Source organism: Myotis daubentonii, chromosome 11 (genome assembly GCF_963259705.1).
Source record: "Myotis daubentonii chromosome 11, mMyoDau2.1, whole genome shotgun sequence".
NCBI classification, from domain to species: Eukaryota; Metazoa; Chordata; class Mammalia; order Chiroptera; family Vespertilionidae; genus Myotis; species Myotis daubentonii.
The window spans coordinates 52,718,711-52,732,383 of NC_081850.1; the positions used below are offsets into that span (position 1 = coordinate 52,718,711).

Below are 13,673 nucleotides of genomic sequence, written 5' to 3' on the forward strand. Positions count from 1 at the left end.
TTGAATCCAGGGAGAAGTGAAAGTCTGTTGAGAAACAAATGGTTTAGAAGTGGCACACAGCATGTATGACTTGGGCAAGTCTTTTCCCTCTTTGGTCCCTAATGTGCTGTGTGTCCAAATTTGATTTCAGCATGTGGTTGAAAAGCTACCTCTGTTGAGAGGTGGAGTGTGCTGAGTTTTGTAGTATTGGGTTCCTCATGCCAGGACAGGGCCAGCTCACTACAGAGGATGCTGAAGTGCCCACTGAACTGTTGGGTACCACTAAATGCTGTGACTCTCCTTTTTCTTCACTCGTTGCTATCTCTGTTCGAAGCTCTTAGGGGCCACAGCCATAGAAGATAAGCTGCAAGATGAAGTACCTCAGACCATCAAAACGCTGAACAAAGCCAAAATTAAAATCTGGGTTTTAACTGGAGATAAGCAAGGTAAAGGGGAGTACCTCACCTGACCAATCATGTCCCCTATCCACCTTACCCATTTCTTCCTGTTGTTTTTTTCTTATTCATTTATTTGAAATACCTTATAACCCAGGTCAAGTCCATTAGGACAATTCCAGTCTTACATACAATTTGCTAACTACATACTTTATGCTAGTTGCTGTATTAGGCAGAGGACACAGCTGTCTGTCATCCAGGAGCTCACAAGCTAAAAATTCTGGAGTTGTCTTTGACTATACCCTCTCTGTTGTTCCAAAGATTCATTCTCTCACCATGTCTCATCAGTTCCTCTGAAAATCCTCTTGGCTTTATCACCACCCTAGTTCGGCCTTTGTCCCCTGCTGGCTGAACTTCTGCAAAAACTTCTGAACTGGTCTCTGTTTCTTGCCCTTATTTGTTTTAGTATAACCTACAAACAACCTAAAACATTCTACTTTTATGGTGTTACTCCTCTGCTCATGTCCCTACAGTGGCTCGACATGGTAGTTGGACTCCACTGTCTGGCCCTGCAGACCTTGATAATCTGTTGCCTACACATCCTTAATCTCCATCCTAATGCGACCATCATCTCCAATATGTCCCGAAACAAACGAATTTTCTTCTAGCGCATCTGTTGGAATTGTTTCCCCATTTGAAATGTTTTTCTTCCCCTAGACAAGTCTTATTCATCCTCAAAGCCTTTCTCCAAGAAAGTTTTTCTGACAATTGCAACTCTCCTCTGACTATTAATACCACTTTCAGCCAGGTTTCAGGACTTAATTTTTTTCTTTAGTATGAATTTATTCTGAATTTCAGATTTCTTGATGTAAAGGAAAGACTACAACCTAAATATCTCAGTCTCTCATAAAATCCAGCATAGAAATGTGCACAGTTCTGTATCCTGATTGCCTGGAGAAGTGGATACAAACTGCAATTGCTTTAAGAAACGGGAAGGCTTTGTAGAAAAGGCTAAGCCAGAATAATTCTAGTTATAAATAAGTAACTCAAAGTCTCTACCTAAAGTAGACAGTCTTCTGTGTATGTTTGAGTATGGTCTCCGCTGACTCATGAAAAATGCACTTTGCATCCATGGCAAATGTGGACAAATGGGCTCTGTAGCCCACTGTTAGTGTCTGTGTAACTGTATACTGTGAAAACACCGTGTTCTAGTGAAAGTGTGACCTGTGTTCCCCCTTCCCTGCAGAGACTGCTGTGAACATTGCCTATGCCTCTAACCTATTTGAGGATGATATGGATGGGCTGCTTTTTGTGGAAGGCAAGGATGATGAGACTGTTGAAAAAGAACTCAGGTATAGATCAGAGAGCTGCCACAGCCTGTCCCTGGAGTTCCCAAGAGTTCCCACCCACCTCCTCACCCAATATGATCCCCACACTACCAGAAGGAATAGAGGAGAAATGGAGGAAGGGAAAAAACAAAAAACCTAAAGTATTTGAGAGAATTTTGTGAACAAGCATAGGTTTCAAGAGGCTGAAGTGTGGCGGTAGGGTGGGGAGGTGAAGTGTGGTGTGTGAATGGTCAGGGACCTAAGGCAGTGGCAGGTCTCAAGTCGGGCGTCCTGGCTGGTGCTTTTCAGAGGCTCTATGTCCATCTTGCCCACTTTCACTCTGGGGCACATTTTCCCTCCTAAGTTCTGGGGCTTCAGGTCAGACACTGACCACTCCTCTTGGTTTTCAGGTCAGCATTGTACAAGATGAAACCTGAGTCTCTACTGGATTCAGACCCAATAAACAGTTACCTTGCCACGAAGCCCAAAATGCCCTTCAAGATACCTGAGGAGGAGCCCAGTGGCAACTATGGCTTGGTCATCCATGGCTACAGTCTGGTGGGCAACACAGAGCTACAGCTCTGTTCTCTTCCCCCAAGGGACTTGTTTCCTAGGACCAGCCCACTTCAGGGAAATTTCAAGACCCACGAGTCATCCCATTCCCCCTCCTTTCAGGTGCCCTTGCCTGACAAGCACCTTTCTCAAGCCTTCTCTGGGCAGGAATAATGAGGGGGGAAAAGCCAAGAGCACATTCCTTCCTTATCCAAATTCTTTACTACTGATGTGGCCTGTCACTTAGCGGGATGGGGGAAGTGAGCAGAACCAGGTCCTCCAAAAAGAAATTTGGCTTTATAGCCCAGCCAACTGATTAGACCCAGTGAGACCCTGACTGGTTTCCTGCTGGAGGCTGGGTCAGATGTGAGGGTGCCTAGAACCCTTGGGAGTAGAGCACCTTGGAAACAGGTGTGCCTGACCTCTCTGTAGTACAGGAGAGTATGGAGGGGAGGGGAGGGGCCTAGGAAGGTCCTGTCCTGAGAACCTTTTTGGGCAGCCTGAAATGTGTGTGTGCCCTGGTGCTGCAGGCCTGTGCTCTAGAAGGGAACCTGGAGTTGGAACTGCTGCGAGCAGCATGCATGTGCAAGGCGGTGATCTGCTGCCGGATGACACCCCTTCAGAAGGCCCAGGTGGTGGAGCTGGTGAAGAAGTACAAGAAGGTGGTGACACTGGCCATCGGGGATGGGGCCAATGACGTCAGCATGATCAAAGGCATGTGAGCCCCCAGGCTTGCCCTTTCCTTCCTCTATTGGCAAAACTGATCTGGGTGACACTGTGTTACTGGCTTACACTCCTGTATATCATATATATTGTTCATTGGTACTGTTTTTCAACTACATTCATGCTCCTCTATACCTGCATTCCCATTTATTTACACATATGTACATCAGCCCATACCCAGAGGTATGTATGCACATTTAGATTCATTTCCTTAACACTTATACACATATAGATACACACAGCTCCCACGAGAAACCATGCATATATACACAGAACAGGCTGTGCTACTACCACACTGTCTTTCTGAGATGGCATCAAAGCCCACAGAAAGGACCCCTGGACAGAAGTCATAATCTGTTCCTTTTTTGAAGGCTTTAGGCCTGAGCAAAGTGAGGCTGAAGGCAGGCCGCCCAACCATGGAATTAACTGTGAGGCCCAATGCAGGGATCTTTTCCACCCTAAGGCAGTGTTCTAGAGAGCTTTCCCTGACTCCTCTGGCTGGAAGAGAATAGCAGACTCACTGATACTTTGGACCAATAGAAACAGATGGCTGAAACTGGTTTTCGTTTCAGCTGAATGTTGTTAGCCTCCAGCAGCTTGTAGTTCTGTGCGATATGGACAACATCTTGAGGTACTCCAGTCCAGCCTCCCTCCATACAGGAAACATTAGCAGATACTCCACTAGGAAGTGTTCTTTCTCTCTCCCCCAGTTTCTAGAATGTATCTGTTTTTTAGGACCTTAGAGTTTTTCATTATCCATTAAGCAATGCAATAGTTTTGTGCCAGAAAAATCAATGAATTTGACCTACACTACAGCAGACTAATTAAAAAGTTTTAGGAACTTCCATGTTATCTTCTTTATCCAGAAAAAGTCACCTTAGCCCTAGCCGACTTGGCTCAGTGGATAGAGCGTCAGCCTGCGGACTGAGGGGTCCCGGGTTCGATTCCGGCCAAGGGCACATGCCAGGGTTGCGGGCTTGGTCCCCAGTAGGGGGCGTGCAGGAGGCAGCCGATCAATGATTCTCTCTCATCATTGATGTTTCCATCTCTCTCTCCTACCTTCCTCTCTAAAATCAATAAAGAAATATTTTTTTAAAAAAAAAAGTCACCTTAGACTTCCTGAAGAACAGTAACAAAGTAATACATCACTTATTCCTCCCAACAGTTGGATTTTAGCTGCTTAGATAAATTCAGATAATTAAATATTGTGTTAGATTGGCATCCATCCTGCATTTCTAATTGATTTCAGTGGCTTCAGGAGATATGAAGAAATGTTGACCTCAACATCTGTACAGTAAGACAGAGCCCGGATGGCTATAGTAGGTGCAAAAACCATTCAAGACCATTTCTAAAACTAGGCATGACAGGCAGTCTTGAGCAGCAGCATCCAAAACAGTGCAGATGAAGGAGCTGTTTTCTGACTTGTGGGGCAGTCCACTGAGGAGAAAAGGCTCCACTGAGTGCCATTTTGAGCTGGGTCTAACGGTTTTCCAAATGTAAAATAAGGGATTTGTACAACACGACCTCAGCCTTCCTTTTACACTTTCAACTTCTGTGACTGAGAAGCTTCTGGGGTTTCTTTTGCAGCTGCCCACATTGGGGTCGGTATCAGTGGCCAGGAGGGAATGCAGGCCGTGCTCAACAGCGACTTCACCTTCTGCCAGTTCCACTATCTCCAGCGTCTACTCTTGGTCCACGGCCGCTGGTCCTATAATCGCATGTGCAAGTTTCTCAGCTACTTCTTTTACAAAAACTTTACCTTCACTCTGCTGCACTTCTGGTATTCCTTCTACAACGGGTTCTCGGCACAGGTAGGAGGTCAGGTGCTATTCCCCACTTTGGTAACCTGGGTCTGCCCTGTCATCCCCACTTCAGCCAGCTGAGACTTTTTCTCCTCCAGAGACCAAATGTCGAACATGCTGCCATCCATCTGTAAAGCTCCTCACCCATGCCCATCCCATCTCCGAACCCTACACTTAACCTTAGATTTCCAAGCCCTAATTTATCTGGCCTGGCTCTGATTTGGCCTTGACTCCTACCTTCAGAATTCTCCCATAAGATATTTTCAACTTTTTCCTGACAGAGACCTAGAGTTTCCAAACATATGTAATGGGAGTTTTTTCTTTCTTCCTTCCTATTTTTTTAAGCATTCAAAGTAATCTTTATGGAACAGGCTAAGCCTCAAGAGGCCCCTGGGTCTTGCCAGCAGGCTGGTTATGGTGTTTACCTATAGCCATACTTGGAAACACAGCTTCCCTTTATTTCTCCTTCCCCAACCCCAGAACCCCCTCAAAAAAAATCCAAAAAACCCCACACACTATTTTTGTTCTAATGATTTTTTTAAAACTATAAGAGACAGTTTATTTGGAACATCTCAGAGGTAGCAGTAGTGAGCCGTAGAAGAAATGGGTTCAGGATCAAGTTATAGAGACAAAAGAAGGGCTCTTGAAGCATCTGGGGGGAGAGGGGAGGGGCAGGGCTTGGGTGTGCTCCAGAGAGAGAGCCCCACTGGGCCCTCCATCCTGAGGGCTTTTATCTGGAGGTGGATTCACCAGCTTTCCAGGTGTGTCTCCTCAGCGTCATGGTCTCCACTGATTGGTCATCACCAGAGCCGAGGGGGGTCATTAGTCATGCAGCTGGTCCTGATGTCAGCCATAGCATCTGGTTTTGCTACTTTTCTGGCTCTGAAACTGAAACACAGCTGAAGGCTAGATGTCATCTCCAGGGGTTAATAGTTAAGGGAGTGGATGTGCAAGGGCTTGTAGTTTTGCCTGTTGCTAGGCACCATCTACACCTGGCATTTCTACTCAGGAGTCTCTCAAAGATTCCCAAGAGAAACAACCTCCGGAATAATTCTCTTGGGAGATCCCTTCTACTTCTGTTGCCTTAGGCTCCAGGAGAAAAGGACTAGTCAGCAGACAGTAGTAGACTTGTGTACCTGCAGTGTTTAACAAAGCAGGTCTGGTTTGTGGGAGGTGTAGGTATGTGCATGTATGTGTTGCTGCTGACCTCTTGTGGCTAGTAAGGAAAGGAGCCCTCTCTAGGCCCTAGGATGGAGCACCTAGCAGTAGGTTATCCTGCTTGCCAATGTTAGAAAGTGTCCAGTGTTATAGAAGCTACTGAATGCCATAAAGCAGATAAAGAAAAAAGCCCAAAGGTTTACATTCCTGAGGGGTATAACTAGCATTCCCTAGCACCCTCTGGATCCTTTCTGTGCAGGGAGGAGGCAGTGCAGGTCATGGTAGGGTTGGTCCAAATCAACCTCATAAGGTTGACCACAAACAAGCTTGATATAGCCTTGCCTCAGTCTGATAGCCAGAGTTCAAGGTAGAGTAGGACCAATAGAGACTGGAGTCAGCCATCTCAGATTTCTGAAATTCAAATCCTACTCTAAATTAATGTAGTGATGGATAATTGGGGGGGGGGGGGGAGGGGTGGCGAGAAAGGGCTGCCTGTGACCTGGGAGGTGGAGCTGGGACTTTGGAGAAGAGTAGAATCTAAGAAATCTCCTTGGTATCCTTCCAGACAGTTTATGATACCTGGTTTATCACTTTCTACAACCTGGTCTACACCTGCCTCCCTGTCTTGGGCTTGAGTCTATTTGACCAGGTAAGACTAGCAGCAAGCCTTTAGTCAGAGATGAAGCCCCTGGGCCCTTGAGGAATATTCCCAAGAGTGAGGAGGACAGAAAGAGCTGGGCTCTACAAAGTCAAGTGTAAATGGAATAATTTCCAGAGCAAGGAAGGGGGCTCATCACTGGAGTGGTATCATGGGGTAGAGAATCCTCCTCCACATAGATTAATCATCAGTTTTAGAAATCCAAGCTTTCTTGTGTTCATTTTATCTTTGTAGAGAGTAACATGGAAATTGTGCTGTACAATAATTTGAGTATGTACCAAAGTAGTGAAAGGAAATAGAGTCATTGGGGCAGGACTAGGTAACGCAAGGGACTTTAAGAGAGGAGAGACCCATACAGAGATAAGGAGATAAACCAATGCAGGGAGGCCTAGATGAGGGTTCTTGAAGGCTAAGCATGGAAGTATGGGTATGATACCTTTGAATTATAGGAAGTCAGCCCAAGGGAGCCATCTGTCCCTGTCAGAAATATCCTGGGCATTGGAGGTCCTGGTGCCCTACCTCTCACTCTTCTTCTACCTCAACCTCCAGTCCTGGGCACATGGAATAGAAAAGGAGTCTCCAAAGAGAAATAAAGTAGCTGAAAGAGGACATCATGGGAGCATGGTTCTCCAGCAGGGTAGGAAGGAAAATTCTCCATGACGTAGCTGCCAGCCTCAGAGCAGCAAGAGGAATGAGTTGGGTCACTCAGCAGTCCTAACTAGCTTCGGTGGTCTAATTCTAGGGATCCACAACCTCTCAAAACAAGCCCCAAGCTTTGTTACCCAGAGTTTCAGATTTAGGAGAAGAGGATGATCCAATGTCACCCATGTAGAGAATCCTCTCACCTGAGTCACCAGTAGCCATAGGAAGGTGAGAGGCATCACAGAACATGGATACCTCCAATCAACTCTCTGGTCCCCGTTGGCTTCCCCCTCTCCTCCCACTGGAACACTTAAAACTGGGGACTCGTATCCCAACTGCCTCCCCCACCCCAAGATCCAATCCTCCCTTCCAGCTATCCCAATCCTAATTGTCTCCTTTCTTAAAGTCCCCAATCCTCAGTGCTTCTAGGGCAGTGATGGCGAACCTATGACACGCTTGTCAGAGGTGACACGCGAACTCATTTTTTTTTGTTGATTTTTCTTTGTTAAATGGCATTTAAATATATAAAATAAATATCAAAAATGTAAGTCTTTGTTTTACTATGGTTGCAAATATCAAAAAATTTCTATATGTGACACAGCACCAGAGTTAGGTTAGGGTTTTTCAAAATGCTGACACGCCGAGCTCAAAAGGTTCGCCATCACTGCTCTAGGTCCTTCCCACCATCTTGACCTTCTCCTAGCTTTCTTCCACCACCTAGATCCTTGCCTAGAGAGTAGGACTTCAAGCAGTGTCTGTAGTCACTGATCTGTCCTCTGGTCCCACTTCTCAAGTAACCCACGAGGAAGCTCCTAGGCAGCTGGCAGCAGATTCAGTGTGGGGAGAAGCCTCTACTCTGAAGGAGATGGGACCTTCCTGAGACTTCCTCCTTACCTTCTGGTGTTTCCAGGATGTGAATGAAACATGGAGCCTCCGCTTCCCAGAGCTGTATGAGCCAGGCCAACTCAACCTCTATTTCAACAAGAAGGAATTTTTGAAGTGTTTAGTACATGGGATCTACAGTTCCTGCGTGCTGTTCTTTATACCTATGGGTACCATTTTCAACTCAGTGCGCAGTGATGGGAAGGAAATCTCTGACTACCAATCCTTCTCCCTGATAGTGCAGACCTCCTTGCTTTGGGTGGTCACAATGCAGGTGTGGACGGTAGTGGCGGGGTAAGGGCATTGGATGGGGAGACTGTCTGGAAGAGAGGGAGGGAAGCAAGGAGGGAAGGTGGGAAGGGAGAATCCTCTATTATAGAATTGGAGAATGGAAGTGGCTGATAGGTCCCAGGTTATAGAATATTGCACATAAGAGGGTGTTTTTCAGATTGCCCTGGAGACAACCTACTGGACGATGATAAACCACTTATTCACCTGGGGTAGCCTGGGTTTCTACTTTTGCATCTTACTCTTCCTGTACAGTGATGATGGCTTGTGCGTAATATTACCCAATATCTTCCAATTCCTAGGTAAGGCTCGGTCCAGTGTGTGGCAAGGGGAGGGGGGAGGTGAATAAATGTTTACTGAGAAGCTATTACTATGTGCTAGGCTCCGTGGAGATAGATAGGAACAAGACATGGCCGTTGCCCTAAAAGGACTCAGAATCTAGCTAGAGGAAATATTTTACCTTATAGAGTTTTAAGACATTTTTAATTTCTTACCTAATTTGATCTTTACAAGCATCCTCTGAGGTAGTCAGAGCAAGAATTATTAGCACCATTTTAGAGACTGAAGGTTTTTAAATTTTAAATGACTCAAATCTAGGTCTCCTGGTTCCCAGTCCAGTATTCTTTTCACTGTGGCATCCTGCCTTATTGTCTCCCATATTAATTTCCCTTCTTTCCTCTTCACTCTGATGAGGACAGGGAGAGTATATATGTAGATGTAGCTGGCTCCCACTTCTATCAAGCCATTCATTCCCCCCTCCCCCCAAAAAAGTCCTCTATCCCACTTTTGTGTCCAGTCCAACGCTCTATGATTCCTATAACCTACCTCCAACGCTCCTGTCCTGCCCAGCCTTTAGAGGGAGACAAAGGCATGTGGATTCACAGTGACTTTGGCTGTAAAAAGGACCTCACTGCAATTCTTTTGCATTTATATTATTTCTAAGGAGACTAAACTGTCTCCAAATCAATAACTTCCTTCTTTGGACTGCAGAGGTATCTAAGCTCTGGCTGGCAGCCCCTTCCTCTATGCTCTGGTTCAGCCTTTCCCCTCCTGGCTCATTGTTTGCAGGTGTGGCAAAGAACACTCTGACTGTGCCACAACTGTGGCTGAGTATTGTCCTCAGCGTGGTCCTCTGTGTGTTGCCAGCCCTTGGGTACCAGTTTCTCAAACCACTATTATGGCCCTTAAGTGTGGATAAGGTGAGTGAAACGGGGACTCTACTGAGATATCATTCAATTCATGACCCTCTTTGCCTTTGCCTCTGTGGATAAAAACCCTGTCCCCCTACTCTGGCTATAGGTTTTTGACACAATTCATGGCTTGAGACATCCACTGACATACCCAGTCCGGAGTAAACTGAAAATGACAGGCTCTCGACGTTCTGCCTACGCGTTCTCCCATAAACAGGGCTTTGGGCCCCTCATCACTTCTGGCATGTTTATGAAGTCCAAGTGGCCCAGGAAAAACATTACTCATAAAAAGTAGAGAGCTTTAGGGAAACCCCAAAGGAATCAGTCATTGCTCTTCCTCCCTGGTTTTCACCTGACTTAGTAAGGAGGGCTTAGTTACCCTGGGAAAGCAGCAGAAACCTGCTTCCACTCTCACTCCAGGGCTCAGCCTCTTCATCCCCTAGCAGGCTGTGCCCAGGTAAGGCAAAGAAAGGTAAAGAAAGAGCTCCCAGATATCCGTCAGAGTTGCAGCATTTCAAGAAAAAAAGTGACTTTAGGCCTCCCTTCTATCAACTCTTCTAAGTTTTAGTCCAGACAAGCAAATGTGGAAGTAGTGGGCAAAAGGGGCAGTGTGAGGAAGGGGGAAAAAAAATCAGAACCTAAGAACCTGACTCGGGGTCCTGTTTTCCATACTCAGAACAACCATTAATCTTGCTAGAGCCCCACACAAACAGTCCCATTCAGGCACCCTGCTCAGGTTTGCCTGGGGGATTTAGGAAGAGTCTTTTATTGGCCTTGGGTAGCAAAAGGAGGAGACATCTGTGAAAATAATGGTCATAAGAAGCTGAAGGAGAGTATCTGGACCAACAGAAAAGAAGTGGTTCTTGCCTTAAAGACAGCTCAAAATTTTCCCTTCTTCTCTCTTTGATGCCTTTGACCCAAAAACTGATATCTTTTGGGGCCTCAGAATTGGGAGGAAGAAATTGCAGAGGATTCAATCTTTTCTTGAGGGGGTGTAGCCATAATTGGTGAACATTTGTCTTTATTCCATAAAATTATTTTGAGAAGAAATTGTATTTACTTGGGAAATTGTTTGTAAAAATGTTGGTGGAGCAATAAATTGCTTATTTTGGAGTGGAGAGATTTGTATGGTCTGTTGGGGCCCCAGGGACAATAACATAGTCCAAGCAATATCATTAAGCCACAGACCCCACCACCCTCCCCCTTCAAATTAAACCAGCATTTCCCTTTCCCCCTTTTTCTCTCCTTTTTAAAACTCCATGCCACTCTTCTGCGCCCTGCTGCTAAACTCTTTCTTGACCTTAGTATGACCACAATATTTAACCATATAGCTCTATCCTCTTAGCACACCTTAAATGTTGATTCCCAAAGCTCAGCACTAGGTTCCCTGCTCATCCTTCTCTGTACACTTTTCCGGAGTGATTTTATCCAAACTCATGATACATTTACCAACAAAAAGATTCTCAATTCTCTCTCGATCCAAGATCTCTCTTCTGAAATCCAGATCCATTTACTAAACTGACTCTGAAACACTTCATGTAGTTGAATCTCAGGAAACTCACACTCAACCCACCAACCTGTAATTACCATTTCCCCCCAAGATTTCATCCCAGGATGCTACCGCCATCATTCCAGTCACCCAAGGCAGAATAATGGGAATCATCCTATAGCCTTCCACTAGTCCAGGGGTCCTCAAACTACGGCCCGCAGGCCACATGCAAATACAAATATTGTGTTTGTTCCCGTTTTGTTTTTTTTACTTCAAAATAAGATATGTGCAGTGTGCATAGGAATTTGTTCATAGTTTTTTTTAAACTATAGTCCGGCCCTCCAACGGTCTGAGGGACAGTGAACTGGCCCCCTGTTTAAAAAATTTGAGGACCCCTGCCTAGTCTGATGTCTAATAAGTCATGAGGTCGTGTGAATTCTGCATCTTTACTATGTCTTGTTTTCAGTTCCCTCCATTATTACTACCATTGCCCTTGTTTAGACTTTAATCATCTCTCACCTGGATTGCTACATAAACTCTCCCAACCCATCTTCCTGGCTTTCTCCTATCCAGAGCATCCCCGGAGTAATCTGTCTGAACGGCAAACTTGATCATGTCAAACCCTAGCTTTGCATCTGTTGAGGGCTTCCCAGGTCTTCTGGATCAAGTTAAAATTTGGACATTTTATTATTGGGCCCTCTTTAGCCTTGTCTTTCACTACTCCCCCTTCTGCATTCTATTTCTGTCCTTTGTGTCATCAATCATGCTGTTCTCATATCCCAAAATGCTTTTCTTCACCCCCTTCTTCATCTAGCAAACTCCTAGTCACCCTTCAAAACTCAAAATAGTTGGAACTAGATAGAGGCGGTGGTTGAACAACACTTTGTACTAAATGCCACTGAATTGTATACTTTAAAATGGTTAATTTTATGTTCTATGAATTTCACCTCAGTTCTTTTTAAGAAGCTCAGATTAGGCATTGTTTCCTCCAAGGGCTTCCCCTAATTCTTCAATGTGATTTATATACCTGTCCTATTTATTCAATTGCTCCCCTGTGCATACCTCTATCATTGACACTTTTCACAGGGCATTTTAATCATTTATTTACTTGTCTATTCATAGCATGTAATGGGCCTTTAATAAATGTCTGTTGAATGAATGAACAAATGAAAGAATTGAAATCTGCTTCTCTGCCTATTTTTCTCGTTTCCCTAAATAGCACCACCACCCAATAAATCCCTCAAACCAGAAACTTGGAAGTCCTTCTGGACTCCTCCCTTGTGTTCCTCTAATCCAGTCCACTCTGTTACCAAGTTCCACTTACTCTGTCTTAGAAATGTCTTCAAATCTTCCCCTTCTTATTCATCTCCAGTTCCATTGCTTTCATCATTCCTTGCCTATTACATGGCAACATCCTCCTCTCAGGTCTCCCTGCCTCTGATTCTGCTTCTTTTCAATTCATTATCCACACCACAGAGAATGCGCCTTCAAAAGTACAAATCAGATTACCTCATTTGCCAGTTTAAAATTCTTTAGTGAGTCCTCACAACTTCCCTACCTTGGTGCTGCCTACCTCTCCATCCTCATACCCTCCTTTCTGCCATACCAAACTATACGCAGTTCCTCCAGTTTTCCATTATCTTCAGAAGCCTTTATGCTTTGGATCTTTCTATTCTGTCCTGTTAGTATACATATCTCTCCTTCATAGCTAATGTCTACTGCTCTTCACTCCCAGTTTTGGTCGCTTCCTCTGGGAGACTTCACTGACACCCAAGCTCCTATTCGCTAAACCACCTTGTACATTTCCCTTATTTTTACTACCAAGACTTGAATGTATTTTCACTCACGTGCCTATTTTAATTGTGGTTTACTTCTCTGCTAGGCCATGATGATCTCCTTGAGGGCGAGAACTTTGTGTCATTTTTGTGTACCTATCACCCAGGAGACTGCTAGCACTTAGATTGCTGTTTTTCAATAAATGAGTAAATGAATGAGATCTACCACCTTATTTGTCCTAAACTCGTCTCTACTCTGTTCTTTCAAAATGAATCTTATCCTTTGGCATCTCATTTCCAGTTATACTTTAGGGCCTTTTTTTATGAAACATGGTTACTCATGGTCTCCCACTTAAGAAATTTGCACAAATAAAATTTGGACCAATGATATTCCCCTCAAGCCCCTGAACAACTGGCATTCTCTCTCAGTGGTTTATATAAATCTTGGGAAATCTGAATCAGTCTCTGCTGAGGATCCAACACATTCCAAAGTGAGGTGTGATGACCATGCAAGACTTGCAAAAAGGGGGTCTGAGCCTTGGCCGGTGTACTACTGTGCACCAAAGGAATGTGGGTTCAATTCCCAGTCAATGGCATGTACCTGGGTTGCAGGTTTGATCCCCAGCCCCAGTCAGGGCACCAAGCGTGTGCAGGAGGCAACTGATCTATCTCTCTCTCTCTCTCCCCCTCCCCCTCTCCCTCTCCCTCTCCCTCTCCCTCTCCCTCTCCCTCTCCTTCTCTCTTCCTGCCACTCCCTTCCACTCTATCTAAAGTCAATGGAAAAAAATATCCTCGGGAGAGGATTAACACAC

The 13,673-nt window shown here is 45.0% G+C and overlaps 1 protein-coding gene across 1 annotated transcript in view; it reads left to right on the forward strand.

Moving 5' to 3' along the window:
• Positions 1–10,742, forward strand: part of LOC132212112 (phospholipid-transporting ATPase FetA-like) — an 81,629-nt gene extending 70,887 nt beyond the window's left edge. The window contains exons 21-30 of the mRNA XM_059657262.1: positions 314–425; positions 1,621–1,726; positions 2,113–2,260; positions 2,785–2,968; positions 4,565–4,788; positions 6,503–6,586; positions 8,148–8,393; positions 8,568–8,709; positions 9,476–9,606; positions 9,707–10,742. Of these exons, the coding sequence (XP_059513245.1) occupies positions 314–425; positions 1,621–1,726; positions 2,113–2,260; positions 2,785–2,968; positions 4,565–4,788; positions 6,503–6,586; positions 8,148–8,393; positions 8,568–8,709; positions 9,476–9,606; positions 9,707–9,892 (1,563 nt within the window). The 3' untranslated portion in view covers positions 9,893–10,742. The remainder of the gene's footprint in view (positions 1–313; positions 426–1,620; positions 1,727–2,112; positions 2,261–2,784; positions 2,969–4,564; positions 4,789–6,502; positions 6,587–8,147; positions 8,394–8,567; positions 8,710–9,475; positions 9,607–9,706) is intronic.
• Positions 10,743–13,673: the final 2,931 nt, after the last annotated feature.